Raw genomic sequence first — 14,874 nt, 5'->3', positions numbered from 1 at the left:
CTACGACACAGGTGGGAAATCCTCACGGCTCTTATCGTATACGTTAAACTACAGACAGAAATATTCTTAACATACAAAATCCCACAAAACGATGAGCAACGAGCCCTGAATCAGGTAGCAGGTGAACTTTCTAGATCCGACACACCTGTGGAAGGCTACAGACAGTAAGTTAGTAAGAGCACACATGAAGAAATCAAAGAAGTGATTGGAGGAAGGTGGGAAACCCTGCAGCATCTCTGAACGCCGACATCGCTCAGGGTGTGTGGACAGAGTACAGCAGCCCCCCCTGGTGGACAGAGGTCGTCATTTCTATTATCCCCAAAGAAGGAAAAGATCAACTGGACTGTGGAAGCGACAGACAAGCGCCTTAAATATGAACATAAAGCGTTCACTTAAAGAGACTGGAATCAATACTGACTGAATAGTCTGATCAAACTCAGGACAGTGTTGGGACACCAGTGCTAATAAGGTCAGATGCAAACTGGACTGTGTCAGACGGTTTCTGTATGAAATGGTTTAAATGTGATCACTGTGTCATGAACCAGTGTGCTTCATCCATCCTCCTCTTCATCACATTTATTAACCTTTGAACCAAAACAGAAGAGGAGCAACGACTCCTGAAGGAGAGCAGGATGATCCTTAACTCGACCTCCCAAACACTGATGACCCTGTTAGGACAATGTGGCCAATATGCTGGGTATAAAATTAATATTAATAAAACTCAGGTGTCATAAACTTCAGTCCATCAGAAGAACTTAGAGGTGTGATAATGAGTGTGAGGAGGTTCATGATGAGCCACCAACACAGACTCAGATGTTCAAAGCTTTCAGTTCTGGGATCGACTCAGTCAGTCACACAGTTTCAGCAGTGGGACAAACTGTAGCGATAGGAGTGTGAAGAGAGCTCGGCTCAGCTGTGAATCACTACAATGGGCCGTCCACGCCGACGGCACGATCGCTGCGCTGATGGCCCAGAGGGGCGCTGTGCAGGTATTCCTGCCGTGACCTCAGGTAACCTGGCGGTAACCTCAGGATGAGCCGAAGCTTTCAGAAAGGTTCTGTGTACTAAGTGTAATTAGTCCATGTAAACTGGAGCAGCCACCGAACGTGTTGCCATGGTGCACCTACGATTCTGACTTTGTGACAAAGTGAGGACAGATTTCAAACGGTCCCTTTGGGGCCTCACATGCTATAACTCACTTCTGCACAAGAGGGCTCTTAAGAGTTTTGCAGCTTTACAAAATGAGGACTGTTTAGAAAAAGCTGACTTTACAGATTCTTACAAGTCAGACATCAAACGGCCCTGAGTGGTTGTACTGTGGACGCCTTCCTGTCATTACTGAAACCAGCACAACGCTGTGGTTTCCAGACCTTCTCCTTCAGGCGTCTGAATATCGAATACGGACTACGTCAGGAAGCAGCGGGAGGCTGACCTGAACCCAACCTGGGAAAAGTGTGCCAGCCTCAGACACAGGGAGACCGATCTGTTTGACCATTCAGAGAGGGCGTGGCTGTCGGAGACTCTGTGGGGCCAAGGGGGTGTCTCGTGGTCTTCTGGGGACGCCAAATTATTAGAGCTTAGTGGGAGGAGTTTCAGAGTCACATAAACATGGTGTTAAGATTCAATTTGAATGCACTTCTGTGTACCCGCGTGACTGAAGAGTGGGTTAGTGTGCATCCAGCTTACATAATGGAAAAGATCACATTTATAGAAAATTCAGGTCACGGTGCTCGAACTGTTCAGAGGTCAGAGGTCACGTTGGTTTGACAGCCTGCTCACGACGAGGGGCCGTCCTGCGGCGCTTCGGTGACCTGGGAAGTTGGCGCGGCAGGAGGGCATGCGGGCTGAACCGCAGGACACACCTTTATGGCCGATAGCGCCGCCCACGTGTCGTGCCACGTGACTCAGGCAAAGCGCCGCTTCGCAGTGAAGCTTGGCTGAACAAACGAGCAGCACGGGGCAGGTCCCAGCTCAGGTGTGTCTCAGGTGTGTTTGTCACGCTCGGGTCAGTAACGATCACACCGACACAAACACGTCTTCTTCTCCACACCTCCACCTGCTCCTGTCCCAGCATCCTCCTCGGTCACTCCAACCCTCCGCATGTCCTCCTCCGTCCATAAACCTCCTCTGACGTCTTCCTCTTTTCCACCTGCCCGACTGGTCCATCTTCATTGTCCTTCGTCCATCAGAGCAGAGGGCGCTATGTGCTGTGATTGGCTAGGAGAGGACACGCCCAGCACGCAGACGCAGCATCCAGCACGCCTAGTCCCAGCGTGAGCTCCTGAGGACGGATGACATCTGAGCTCAGGTCACTTCCTGTTCTCGCTGATTTCAGGTCTACGTAAATAAAACACGGAGGCTGTGTCCATCTTCTTTATACAGTCTGTGGGAGATCAGCTGATCAGCAGTGAGCAGGTGCTGCAGGAAACACTGAAACACACACACTTCTTAATGCTGCACGATTTATTAAACTCCTACAAAAACACGATAGAAAAAGAGTTCAGACTCACACAGACACAAACAGGCTGAGGACGTCGTACAGAGAGGAGACGAAGCACACTGTGAGGAAACAGCGCCTCCTGCAGGACACCACGGGTCACTACAGCCTCCCCTCTCTGTACTAAAGCTGTGATCGCTCACCTGCTCAGGTGGGTTTATCGCCTCAGAGCTGCAAACACTCACAAAATGATTCTGCTTCTATTTTTCTCCCGTTTCAGTCTCCGCCTACAAACGGATTCATGAATAAGGAAAACATCCCGGAGCGTTCGCCGGCGGTCGTTTGTCCAGCTCGTTACTAAAAACATTAACGAGTGACGTCGTTGTGTCCAAATCGTCACATCGAACAGGCTGAAAACAGCAAAGACTGCCTACAAAAGCATGGATTGGATAACGCAGCAGCTGTGCCTCGGGGAGGCGGGTGGTGGTCATTGGGTGGTGCAGCAGGATGGAGGTGGAGGCGCTCCCTTGCCTCCTCTAAAATCACTCTGAGTAAAGTGTGAAACATCACAGCCAGCGTGTGACAAACATCACGTGACACAAAGACGAGCTCTGATTGGTCGCTCAGAGTGTAAAAAACTAAAATTAATAGAAGAGGCAAAGGCGCGCCTCCTCCTCCTCCTCCTCACCACTCCTTCTTCTTCTCGTCCATGGAGACGCCCCCGGGCCCCAGCGCCACCACCAGCAGCAGGCCGCCGATCACCGAGGTGGTCTGGAAGAAGTCGTACTTCAGGAAGTCGTGCATGGGCTTGTAGGACGGCACGCTCCAGAAGGCGTTGATGGTGAAGTTGATGCAGAGCAGCCACGCCACCAGCGTGAGCGCCGCCAGCTTCGTCTTAAAGCCCACCGCCACCAGGACCATGAGCGCCGTCCCCACCACATTCTGCAGGAACTGAACACAGCACGCCGTCAGTATGAGGACGAACGTGGACATACAAGGACGATGGTCAAGCCCATAATTATTCAAACCCCCGAAAGTTACTTTTATTCAACCTGCAAGTTTTCGTCTCCCAAACGATGCTGAGACGAGGCACCGGAGGCATCGCCGCGGGAAAAACGTTTCTCTGCTTTTATTCACATTGGAGCAAAACGTGTCCCGCCCACAATCACTCACTCTTCTCAATAATCAATAGAAAAAGTTATTACAGCAGACGAACGTGTCCTATAACTGCAGACCAGCTTGTTGCACATCTCCACGTTCGCTCATTCGTCTTTAGCAGTGAGCTTTCAGGTCGGGGGGTCTCCTCGCCCTGACCTTTAGCTCCGCCCACAGAGTCTCTGCTGGACTGGACTCTGGCTCGCTGCACAACGTTAATGTTTGTGTCTGCTAACCATTTACTTTGCTGTGTTTTGGGTCGTTGTGGTGCTGAACTGTCTGCTGCTGCCTGATGATGACGATGATGAGGAGGAGGAGGAGGAAAAGGATCTTCATGCTGTTTTTCATTGTGGCGTTTCCTGTGATTAGCTTCCCACCACGTTGGACAGCGGGGATGGTGCTCTCAGGGTTGAACCGTCAAACAATCCCATTTTTTCTTCCTCCGACCAAAACACAGAAGACCAGACATCTTCTTCTTTGTCCAGATCAGCATTTGCAAAGACCAAGCGGGTGTTTGTGCACCTTCTCTGGAGACGTGGCGTCCTCCGCAGGGATTGGAACCTGAAAACATTGACATATGGCCTCTGGTGCTCTTTCCTGACATGTGAGCAGCCGCAGGTCGTCACTCCTCTGTCTTAGCCACCACTGTCCACAAACCTGCTGCCCACTGAATCAGCTTGGACTGTTCGGACGGTGGATTTCCCAGAGACTGTGACAGTTTGTGAAGAGTATGAGTCATTCTGGACACTTTTTGCTCAAATGTAAATAAAAGCGATGCCTCTGGTGTCTCGTCTTCTTCTCTTTTGGCAGACGCCCGTGTCATTTCCTGTCAAAAACAACTTGTTGGTTGAATAAAAGTAACCTTCAGTCAAATCTTGCCAGGAGTTTGAATAATTACGTGGACACGTGGGGGTTTGTGAGACTCACGGTGAGCAGGCTGAGGTCAAAGTGCAGCAGCGTCATGAACATGAGGACGAGGAGGACGCGACCTCCCAGCTGCAGGAGGTGCTTCGGCGAGCTCTGATGTCCGAGGGAAGGAACTCCGGCGAACACGCTGCGCGCCTCCCCCCTGCACTCCGCCAGGAGGAGGAGGAGGCCCCCGCCCAGCGCCAGGTTCCTGCGGAGGAGGACGAGGAGGACGAAGAACAGCAGATCATGTCTTTGTAGTTCCAACCTGCAGCTTTCATGCTAACGTGCAGACGAGCCGTTTCTGTCGGCGACGTCGATAAAGTTATTTCAGAAAGGCGTGACGACTCACCTCATGAGGAACTTGAGGTCCCACAGGATGCTGTAAGCCACCATCTGCAGGTCACACAGAGTCACATGATCAGCACTTACAGGTAATATTCTGGGACTCACCTGTTTGAAAGCAGCCGTTCACACGGACCGTGTTGGCAGGACGAACCTACGACCTTAACTTTTTCAGTTTAACAGATCTGACCAATCACAGCACTGCATTTGGCATCGAGTGCACGCGCAGCTGCAAACTCGCACCAGTGCTGAACACGTCTAACCACAGCGAGCTGCTGCTCCGGGTGAGCCGGCGCTCCGACATCGAGAAGCTTCCGCTCTGGGATCAAACCGGGAATCGTCCCTGCCGCTGCCTTCTCCCGCCGCCTGGATCGTCCACGTCTCTGTTTCTTCCTTTTCTCCTTCGGAAACATCGTCACCGCTTCCTGCCCGCTCCGCTTCACCCGAGAATCACAGCGCTTTGAACGTGTATACATTACCCCCCCCCAACACGCACACAGACACACACGCACGGTCAGCTGTGGCTCTTCTTTCAGAGACAAAGAACAAAACGTTTATGTTTCAAACAGGAAACGTTTACTCTGATTTATCCTTTAGACCCGCAGCAACTTCCTGTTTGGGAGTCTGAAGGCGTGACAACGCTGACACCACAGTGAAAACCAACTGAAGCTCGCCAACCATCACGTCAAAAACGTGCAATACTAAACATTAAACACGTGTGTGTGTGTGTGTGTGTGTGTGTGTACCTGCAGGGCGATGATCCCAAACAGAGCGCCGCAGGCGTGCTGAACAAAGTTCCTGCTGAGGATCAACACGCAGCAGCCTGCAGACACACATGTTACATGTTTAATGTGGAACAACTGAGAGCTCTAAATGACCAATAATCAATCCATCAATCAATCACTCAGAGACTGATGCAACAACCCAGATGCTCACAGAGATTACTACACACACATACGAATAAATGTACAGACAGGGGTCCTCTGTCCCTAACTGTCACCACTGCAGCAGTGTGCCAGTCCTCGGAGCCCCGTCTCCATTCGGACCAGCTCGGATCACCACGGTTTTCATTAGATCATAGTACCTGGTACCAGGTACTTTAGCAGGTGCTTGGCCGGGGTTCCCAGCGATCTGAGCAGGTATTAAAGTATGACATCATCAGACTGCATGGCACAGATTGGCTGGTCAGTAGTGTCAGTGTGACAAAAAGCAGCAGACCGAGCAGCAGGTACACCGTCGCCTCGACGTCCACCTTTGCTGTAGCATTCGTATTGCATACTAACCTGCAGGACGCTCAGACGTGTTGCTATGACGACAGCCACACAGGTTAGGTATTACCAGACAGTAATGGAGAACCAGTCGATCCGAGTAGGTACTAATGGAAAAGGGCCTCATGTGTGTATAACGAGGTGTGTATCTCTGCCATGTTTACATATACTTGTGGGGACCAACAGCCTTTATGGGGACAAACGCCTGTCCCCACAAGAAGGTGTCAGGGTTACAGTTAGGTTAGGTTAGGTTAGGGTTAGGCGTTCAGTTTGATGGTTAGGGTGAGCATTGTGCCAATTAGATGTCCTCACTAAGATATGAAAACGTGTGTGTGTGAGTGTTACCCAGCTGTCCCAGCAGGTTGATGAGGACAAAGAGGTTGGCGATGAAGAGGCCACAGCTCCAGGTGGAGTCGATGTACTCGCTCTGCTCGCTCCACTGGAGCCACATCCTGATGCCGTCCTCGAGGAAGGTGCTGACCAGGCAGAGGCGGGCCACGTGGGGGAGGTAGTGTTTGGTCACCCGCAGGAACTAAAGCAGCGGGGTGATCAACACACTGTTAGTCACTTTAATAATGTAGCACTGACTGTGTTTTTGTACATGCGGGGTTTAAAATACAAAGAGGCACCAAAACCTGCAGTTCCTCTGACGTCCAGCAGAGGCAGCAGTCCCCATAGACTCCCATGTTAAAACTTTGCAGCAGAAGTAAAAACATGTTTACAGCTGGATACACAAACTGCTCGTCTCTGTGGATCATTTTCATCCATCATCTTCTTATTTTTATCAGGGTCGCAGGGGTCTGGAGCCTCTCCCAGCTGCCATAGAGAGGCGGGGTACACCTGGACAGGTCACCAGTGTCACACCTACTCACCATTCACCAAATAACCTAACCCACTGTGGGAGGAAGTCACCCCAGCGCCACTGTGCTGCCCCCTGACAACTTACCCATTCATAATAATTAGGGGCGTGGCCTCTTTGATTGACAGCTGGATGGTGACACAGGTGGCTGCAGCTGGTAGGGTCACCTGTACTGGACCTCTGCATCGTGTTTGTGCTGTTGGAGCCTTCTGGAGCATTTTTAGTGACATCATGCTGTGAGCTCACTGTACTAACAGACTGAACCTAAAAATCAGCACAATGTTTTCTTTGATTAAAAAACACATCAGCTGCCGATTCATGTGTCTGAATAATGAGCCACAGCCTCAGGTAGACACGCCCACATATTTATTATTACTTTTAAAATACTTTAACTGGTCTCTAACACGGGAGGGTTGTTTAAATGTGGAATAACCAAGAGGAAGATGATCATCACCGCGTGTGTGTTTCACAGCTCTGTGGAGAAGGTGAGCTACCTGCTGCTGCTGCAACTGACTTTCGCACCGTTTCTGTGTCGCTCCGTGGCTGAGGGTTACTTTCAGAACCGCTAACTTCCGGTCAGCGACGCTGCGCATTGATCGAACCAGACTCCGTTAACAGGTGTTTTAATTGAACCGTTACCGGTTCGTCAGCAGTGATTCACGGCTGTGAGAAGGAACTGTACTGCTCGGGCACGTCGTCAGGACCCCCGGCCTCTGCTCCGCGTGTGAGACCCAGCTGAACCACTTGAACAGGAATTCGTTTAGAAGTTACTTTACTCTCAAACTTACATTTTTTATAAAATATTCAAATCACAATTTTAATGTGTAAACCAGCCCTGGAGCAATCAGAGCTCTCCTGATGTCAAACATCATCTCAGAGGAAAGTCACCCATCATTATTTCTGTTTTCCTACAAGCTGCGAACGTTTCACCAGACTCGATTTAAAATCTGTCATGTTTAAACTTTCCTCGAGTCTCCACAGACACCGTTGGTTTGTAGAAAACATCTGAACCCGATCATCTATCGTGTAAACTCGTTCTTCACGTCGGCCAACAGAACAACTCAATAAAGATCGTATTTTTGGTGTTTTAGTGAAAATTAATCTGCACCACAGTCTTTCCTGTTCCACCCTCCCAATGACGAAATCTGCTGCTTTGCTTCAAACTTCATTAAAGTTCATTTTAAAGCGACAAAGCTGTTCCGGAGAGCAGCTGCTCTCTGCTTTTCGAGCAGACTAAACTTGTTCTGCAGCAGCAATCACCGAGCTTTCAACGACCAGATGTTTGAGATAACCGGACCGAGTCCCAGCTCAGTGTGGCCGCCCCGGGTGCGCGTTTCCCGGGTACGGGAGCTCACCTGGTCCGCCACATCCTCCGCCTGGCTCATGAGGTCTCCGTGTCCCATCTCTGGCGCTGATGATCATGCACTTCAGTGCGGAAAAACAGCTGCCAGCTTACGTCCCGGTCCGGCCCGCAGTGATGATGAAGATGCCCCGCTGCTGTGTCCTCCGACCCACAATTCTCCGCGCTGAGCAGGGAGGGCGCCCCCTGCGGCCGGGCTGGGTACAGCATGCCACGTGGACCGGAACATGAAAGTGTAACCCAGCTCAGATCTGACCCCAACACCACGTCGGTGGTTCTTGTTCTTTCACGTGGGCTGTGGGGATGTGGAAACACGATGAGCCTGATGCACGGCTGAGCCACCAGGGGGCGCTGAGTGACATAAACACTGATAACTCTGCAGGGTGAATAACAGTCTGATCGTTTCATTTGGATATATTCTCATATCGGTAATAATTTATTTACTGCAACAAAAGTGTTAATAACTGTTTTATGACATCACACACAAAGAGAAACAAAGCCGGTTATGAAAACATGATTTATTAATGTCTTCAAGACAATTTGCATATTAACGACGATGAAACTGACCACTGTCAGTCATCGTACAGGTGTCCCGCTCAGGTGGAAACCTGCAGCTGTTGAGGCGGTCAGGGCGGAGCAGATCGGTCCTCGTCTCTCTGTCCTCGGCGCCTCGCACGGTGTCTCTAAAACAACAAACAACAGGCAGCTGGGTTACCTGTGTGTGTGTGTGTGTGTGTGTGTGTGTGTGTGTGTTAGAATTAGAGTGAAACCTGCAGGTACAGGTGACATGAGGTCACCTGTCAGGTTCCTTCCTCCTGTGTTGTCTTTAGATCGACTGCAGCAGCTCTGAGCTTTCACTCTGGGCTGTACCTGCTGCACAGGTGTGTCTGTGCAGCTGCAGGGACATTAGCTCACCTGTGACTGTCCACATATTTATGCTGTGCACGCTTCGCTGACACACCTGTTACATACGTGATAAACTGAACTTAGTCATTAAATATAAAGCAGATATGTACCTGCAGGTGGAGGTAGTGTGTGCGTGTCCTGCAGTGTGTGTGTCGAGCTGCAGCTTCACTGTAGAAAAACTTTTTGCAGAGTCGACACAAGAAGCCGCAAACAGGAACCACAAAACTGCTTCCTGTGGGGACAGAGAGTAAAGCGTCACTTCCTGTTTGTCGCAGAGACACGACGAGGCAAAATCCACAGACACACTGATCTAAGAACGCCTTCTGGTTTTTGTCTCTACAGATTGTCCACCGGGGGGCGACAAAGCTCCATCAGCTGGTTACGACCTCTGGGACGTACCGCACGCCGTGCTGGGGTCGTACTCTGCTCGCCGCTTGTCCTCCTCTTCCTCAGCCACCTGAAACAGTTTAAAGTCGTCACTCCTGAATCGTGATTTCATTCAATGCCACAGGACATCCTGATTTTACCTCTGATGCGTCCTCCTTTGTTGCTGCATCCTCTTCCTCGTCAGCTACGTCCACTTCTTCCTCCACCACTGCCCCCTCCTCCTCTTCCTCCCCCTCCTCCTCGAAGCAGCCGACAGCATCCACAGTGATGAGCTCCTCCTCCTGAGCCTCCTCCAGGAGCACCTGGGAGGAAACAGGAAACATCAGCTGTCCCACAAAGGGGCGGGACATCCTGCTGAGCAGCGCCCCACAGAGTCAATCCCGCCGTTGACGGTCACGCGAACAGTCGATGCTTTGGTTTGTTTCACTGAAGTTTTCAGTGAACACAGACTCAGGATACACGTCACCACCAACGTCTGCGACACTGACCACCTGACAGCCACAGCCATTGGCTTCCTGCTGTCACCTGACTGCCGATGCCCTCGCTCACCTGCTGTTTATGTTCCGATGACTTCATGTGCTCCACAAACTTCCTGGGTGTCCTGAAGTGACGTCCGCACACCGGGCAGAAGGGTCGGCAAAGCTGCTTGCACATCTGGATCACACACACACACACACGCACACATGCACACACACACACACACACGCACACATGCACACACACACACACACGCACACACACACACACATGCACACACACACAGACACACACACGCACGCACACACACACACACACACACGCACACACACACACACACACACACACACACAGACGCACACACACACACACAGACGCACACAGAGACACGCACACACACACAGTCTTCTTTTGGCATTTTAATCTGCACAGTTGGCGAGTACACTGACAGTAAAGGGCTATTCTATTCTATTCTGTTCTATTCTATTCGATCTCTGTTGGGTAAGGAGGCGTGTCTGCGCTGATACGTCATCATCACGTCTCACTCTCACCTTGTGTTGTTTCGTCTGGCGATGAATGATGACATCACCGCTGAAGTGAGTCTGACAGGTGTCGCACCAGCGCTGCGACTCACAGCGGCGCCCCCTGCTGGCAGAGTGACACACCCGAAGGTTTTTAAACTAAACAACAAATCAGAGCCCCTGATCTGTGTGTGTGTGTTCACCTGTCCCGCGGTGTGTGTGTGTTGAGGTGGATGGAGTGTGTGATCTCCTGCAGCTTCTTCACGTGTTCAGGTCCTGCCATGTGCTCCTGAAACAGCTGGAAATAAACAGAGCACATCTGTAAAGACCTGTCCACGTCCACCTGCTGTCACATGACCTGACATCCACAGCTGGTGCAGATGTGCAGACTGAGGTTTGTGGTGACGTTGTGTCTGATCAGCTGTTTGTCACAGAGCTCAGGTTATTACAGGTGTGTCTGGATGAAGCCACCTGATTGGTCAGGATTCACAGCGACAGCTGCAGAGCCGAGCTCACCTGTTCCAGGACGTGCAGCAGTGGCATCACATTATTCATCATCGGACAGACAACGCACCGAGGGAGGGGCACGAACCACCTTGTTTGGTATCGGTCTTTTCAGCACAACCTCGCGTGTCTGAATTTACAGTTAGTTTTTCATTTTGCAAAATCATCGTGCAAAAACTGGGTATATCCCTGCTCCTGTTTCCCACCTGCAGACGGTGTTTACACTGCCGTCTGCCTTTGGTGGCTTTTTGGCAGAACTGTGACATTCAGCAGTCGCCTCAGTGTTCTGACACACACAACAAAACTACACGCTAACCACATGCTAACTGCATGCTGTCTGTACACTCCAAACACGCTAAATGTCACAAATCTCTCACATCTTAAAACTCGCTCTCTCTCTCTCCCCGCCGTCACTCCCAAAACTCCTCCCTCTTCCTAAACGACCTAATGTCACGTGTTGCTATATCAGTTTTTAATTGGTCAACATGGTACATTTTTCCACCAACAGGAAAGGGTCGCAGGAGCGCGTTCCTTTGGAAACACCCGTTTTGTCTGCAGTTCGTGACGGCTTTGAAGATAATGCTGCTGCGTCGGCCATGTTTGTCAGGTCATCCGTTGTTTTAAATCGGCCGCTAGCCGATCGATGAGCCTTTGGAGCGTTCACAGCCGCTCGCTGCTGTCAGTGACTCTGACTTTAAAACAGGAAGCAGGTACATGCGCTAACTGGGCCAGAGAAACCACAGAGGAAGAAACAGCTCGGCGTTCCTGTGCCAGCATCCTGTCACTTCAGCGTGGCGTTAACTGCAGGACAAAGGTTACAAAAGACCAAAAGATCACCTGAGACCAACCAATCAGACTTCAGGTTTCCAGATGTTAGCAAAGACTTGCTGTGGAGAAAGCTGTGGATGTCCTGAGTGTGCTGAGGACACCTGACTCAGGTAAGACGGTGGCGGAGGAAGGAGAAGAAGAGCCAAGTGTTTCTTACCAGGAGAGAGCGACACGTGAGGTCACAGACATGACAGTGGAGTCCTCCCGTCTGTCTCTCGGCCTTCCTGTCCGTCTGTCCAAACTCTCGGCTCTCGCTGCTCTGCAGGATTGTGACCTTCAGTGACCCCACGCCCTGCAGCTACAAACACATCACGGCAGGTTACCTGACAATCAGGTGCGTCTCCGTTACTCTGTGGTTCCGACTGCAGATAGAGCGTTGCATGATTCTTTACCTCGGCCGCTCTGCTGCCCTCGCTGTGCTCTGCTGCCCCCTGCTGGCCGGGAGGAGGAACATCTGGTGACACAAAGAGGGAAGCTTTATCAATCCACAGCACAGGACTGAAAATAAGTCTGAAAGATGCCACGGAGACACACCTGCCGCTGGAGCACATGACCCAGGGACTCTGCCGGGCGGAGCAGCGTCGTCCTCCATCCTGTGAAAAACATCAAAAACACACTGAGTTAGTCGAGTTCCTCAGACGGTGACGTCGTTTGTTCCTAGCAGACGACCTCCCAACCTCGCTCGCTTTGAGTCCGATTCTCCTGATCCCCCCTCCAACCCCGCGCCTCCAGGCTGGCTGGGCCCATCAGCACCCCTCTCTTCTTCTGTGGCGGTGGAGCTGCAGTGTGGCCAGCTATCAGTACTTCCTGTTTCTGACACCTGGACAAACACAAGGCATTAAACCAGCAAGAGCTGGGGCTGCAGCGGCGACGGGGAGGTGGAGAGTCTGTTTTGGGTACCTGCTGGGGTGGAGGCAGCCTCCTCTGAGCAGCACAGACAGGGAATCGAACCCTCGCCAATGCACTTCCTGCAGTGGGTATAAAACACCTGCAGGTGGAGACCAACATGTGAAGCAGCATTTATCAGCAGCACCCACAATGCATTTCACCTTCTCTTCAAATCCACGACGGACATCTGAACTGTCTCACCTGCTCTGAAACACCTGACAGGTGTGTCAGGCTCAAGTCAGCGAAACAACACCTGACACAGGTAACTCTCACCTGTCTGTCCTCTGTGGCTGTTTGACCATGATGAAGGTGTGCTGACCTCTGACCTCTGACCTCTCAGCAGCTGTACCTGCAAAGATGAAGCTTCTCCTCTGACGTCCGTCATATATGAATGTAAAGCAGTGTTCTTACAGATTCATAACGTGTCTGAATGATTTTAATATGACTTCTGGGAATCGGCTAATAAACAAGCCAGCGCTAAATCAAACCGCAGTTCCAGGACAAGCAGAGGGAGGAGATTTGTCATTTCCAAGTCTTTAACATTACAGGCTTCACTTCTGTCACGGAGCTCATTACAAACCTCGAAGCGTAAAGCCGCGGAGAATCAGCTCTGCTGTTTAGTGTGTAAGCCGAATTAAAACCGGGCCTTTAGCGACTCGTAATATGTCTTTATACATTTCTTATCTGAAACTTTACTCAATCAGCAACGAAACAAGCAATAAATTAGCACATTTTCAATCGAGACATCGCACTACTAGCTATTAGGCTAACGCTAACAAGCTAAAATACGGTCTCCAAAAAAACACAGTCTGACTTTAAACTTTTTCCTCTGTCGTCCTGTTTGAAAACACGAACGCGGTTTAATAATCACGTTTAAATTGAACTCCAGGTTAGTTTAGCTCACCTTAATGTTCAGCAGATGCTAAAGCTAGCTCAGTTACAGGTAAACACAGACTGACGATGTTGCTTGCGTCTTCTGTCGCCCCCTGCCGGCGCGGAGGAAGCCATGCGGCCAGCTGAGGAACTGCAGCCTCAGAGTTCAGACGTGCAAACACGGAATCATCTGTGCACGTTTATATTTGTGCTGTTTTCTGCTACAGTCGGCTTTTCAGAATTTGCATCTCCTCAGATGTCTTTTTTCTGTTTCTTCCCAGTCACCAATAAATATTTCAGAAATAACAGACGGGCTGCAGATTTATTCAATAAATTCAGCGAACAGCAAGAAAAAGTAAGTAAATTGCACAAAGACCAAAAATGGAGTTCGTGTTTTTAATTATTGATTAATTTTTTTATTTACTGTGACTATTGTGCATAATAAAAATAAATTTAATTAATAAAAACAGATTTTTTTTTATAACTTTTGTGTATTTTACTTTATTTTACAGTAGTTTTGGATTATATTGGTGATCAATGTGCATCACCCCTAAAATAAAACAAAATGGAATCTGTGCCTAGGCTGTGTATATTTGTATGTAGCAGTGAGTAGAAATGCAATAAATGAAGTAGTGTTCTTTCCTCAGCTGTGTTTCGTGGCCTCTGATCGGCTGGTCTGGAAGTCTGGTAGTTATTTGCAGCTTGTGGTGAATCTGCTGGAATTTCCTGGAGACGAGCTGCAGTGTGTCGCAGACAGGAAGCACTTCCTGAGATGATCTCGCAGAGATTTATGGCAGGAATAAAAGCGTCTGTGAGTGTGAACGGTAATCACTGCCGACTGTTTCTGACAGAGAGCAGCAGTCGTCTATATTTCATCTTTCTGCTGTGTCATGTTGGGCTCAGCTGCTGTAACATCTCACAGTAATCATCCCAGCGCTGATGGATGGACGGCTGAGGTGCTTCTGATCCTGGACAAATGAAAGACTCCTGGAGGTCGTGCCTCCCTGTCGTCATTATTTTGATATTAGTAATGTGATGATGCCAATAAGCAAAGCAGCTGATGTCTTTACAGCAGCACACACACACACACACACACACACACACACACACACACACACACACACACATTTGTTTTCATATCTTAGTGGGGACATTAACTG

General features: G+C 50.1%; 2 protein-coding genes across 6 annotated transcripts; both read right to left on the bottom strand.

Annotated features, from left to right (window-relative positions):
- Positions 1-2,448: 2,448 nt before the first annotated feature.
- On the bottom strand, positions 2,449-8,611 carry LOC100699423 (surfeit locus protein 4). Of its 2 annotated transcripts, XM_005460102.4 has the most exons (7): positions 8,326-8,611; positions 7,058-7,234; positions 6,457-6,643; positions 5,590-5,666; positions 4,851-4,894; positions 4,520-4,709; positions 2,449-3,388 (listed from the first exon to the last, which is right to left on the bottom strand). In XM_005460102.4, exons 1-7 carry the CDS (start codon positions 8,371-8,373, stop codon positions 3,122-3,124), a joined length of 990 nt encoding a protein of 329 aa, XP_005460159.1. In that variant the 5' UTR covers positions 8,374-8,611; the 3' UTR covers positions 2,449-3,121. The 2 variants fall into 2 exon arrangements, with proteins under 2 accessions (XP_005460159.1, XP_003455535.1); XM_003455487.5 differs by lacking the exon at positions 7,058-7,234 and having other exon boundaries at positions 8,326-8,601.
- Positions 8,612-8,828: 217 nt separating this feature from the next.
- On the bottom strand, positions 8,829-13,898 carry ciz1b (cdkn1a interacting zinc finger protein 1b). Of its 4 annotated transcripts, none has more exons than XM_019346966.2 (14): positions 13,746-13,898; positions 13,115-13,190; positions 12,854-12,941; positions 12,631-12,773; positions 12,488-12,546; positions 12,346-12,407; positions 12,111-12,251; positions 10,825-10,919; positions 10,652-10,748; positions 10,173-10,277; positions 9,764-9,925; positions 9,636-9,693; positions 9,347-9,468; positions 8,829-9,013 (listed from the first exon to the last, which is right to left on the bottom strand). In XM_019346966.2, exons 2-14 carry the CDS (start codon positions 13,141-13,143, stop codon positions 8,957-8,959), a joined length of 1,218 nt encoding a protein of 405 aa, XP_019202511.1. In that variant the 5' UTR covers positions 13,144-13,190; positions 13,746-13,898; the 3' UTR covers positions 8,829-8,956. The 4 variants fall into 4 exon arrangements, with proteins under 4 accessions (XP_019202511.1, XP_019202514.1, XP_019202513.1 ...); XM_019346969.2 differs by having other exon boundaries at positions 10,652-10,745; XM_019346968.2 differs by having other exon boundaries at positions 13,115-13,212; positions 13,746-13,893.
- Positions 13,899-14,874: the final 976 nt, after the last annotated feature.

This window comes from Oreochromis niloticus, linkage group LG12 (genome assembly GCF_001858045.2).
Source record: "Oreochromis niloticus isolate F11D_XX linkage group LG12, O_niloticus_UMD_NMBU, whole genome shotgun sequence".
NCBI lineage: Eukaryota > Metazoa > Chordata > Actinopteri > Cichliformes > Cichlidae > Oreochromis > Oreochromis niloticus.
The sequence above is the reverse complement of the archived record's forward strand: the minus strand, read 5'-3'. Positions and strand labels throughout refer to the sequence as shown.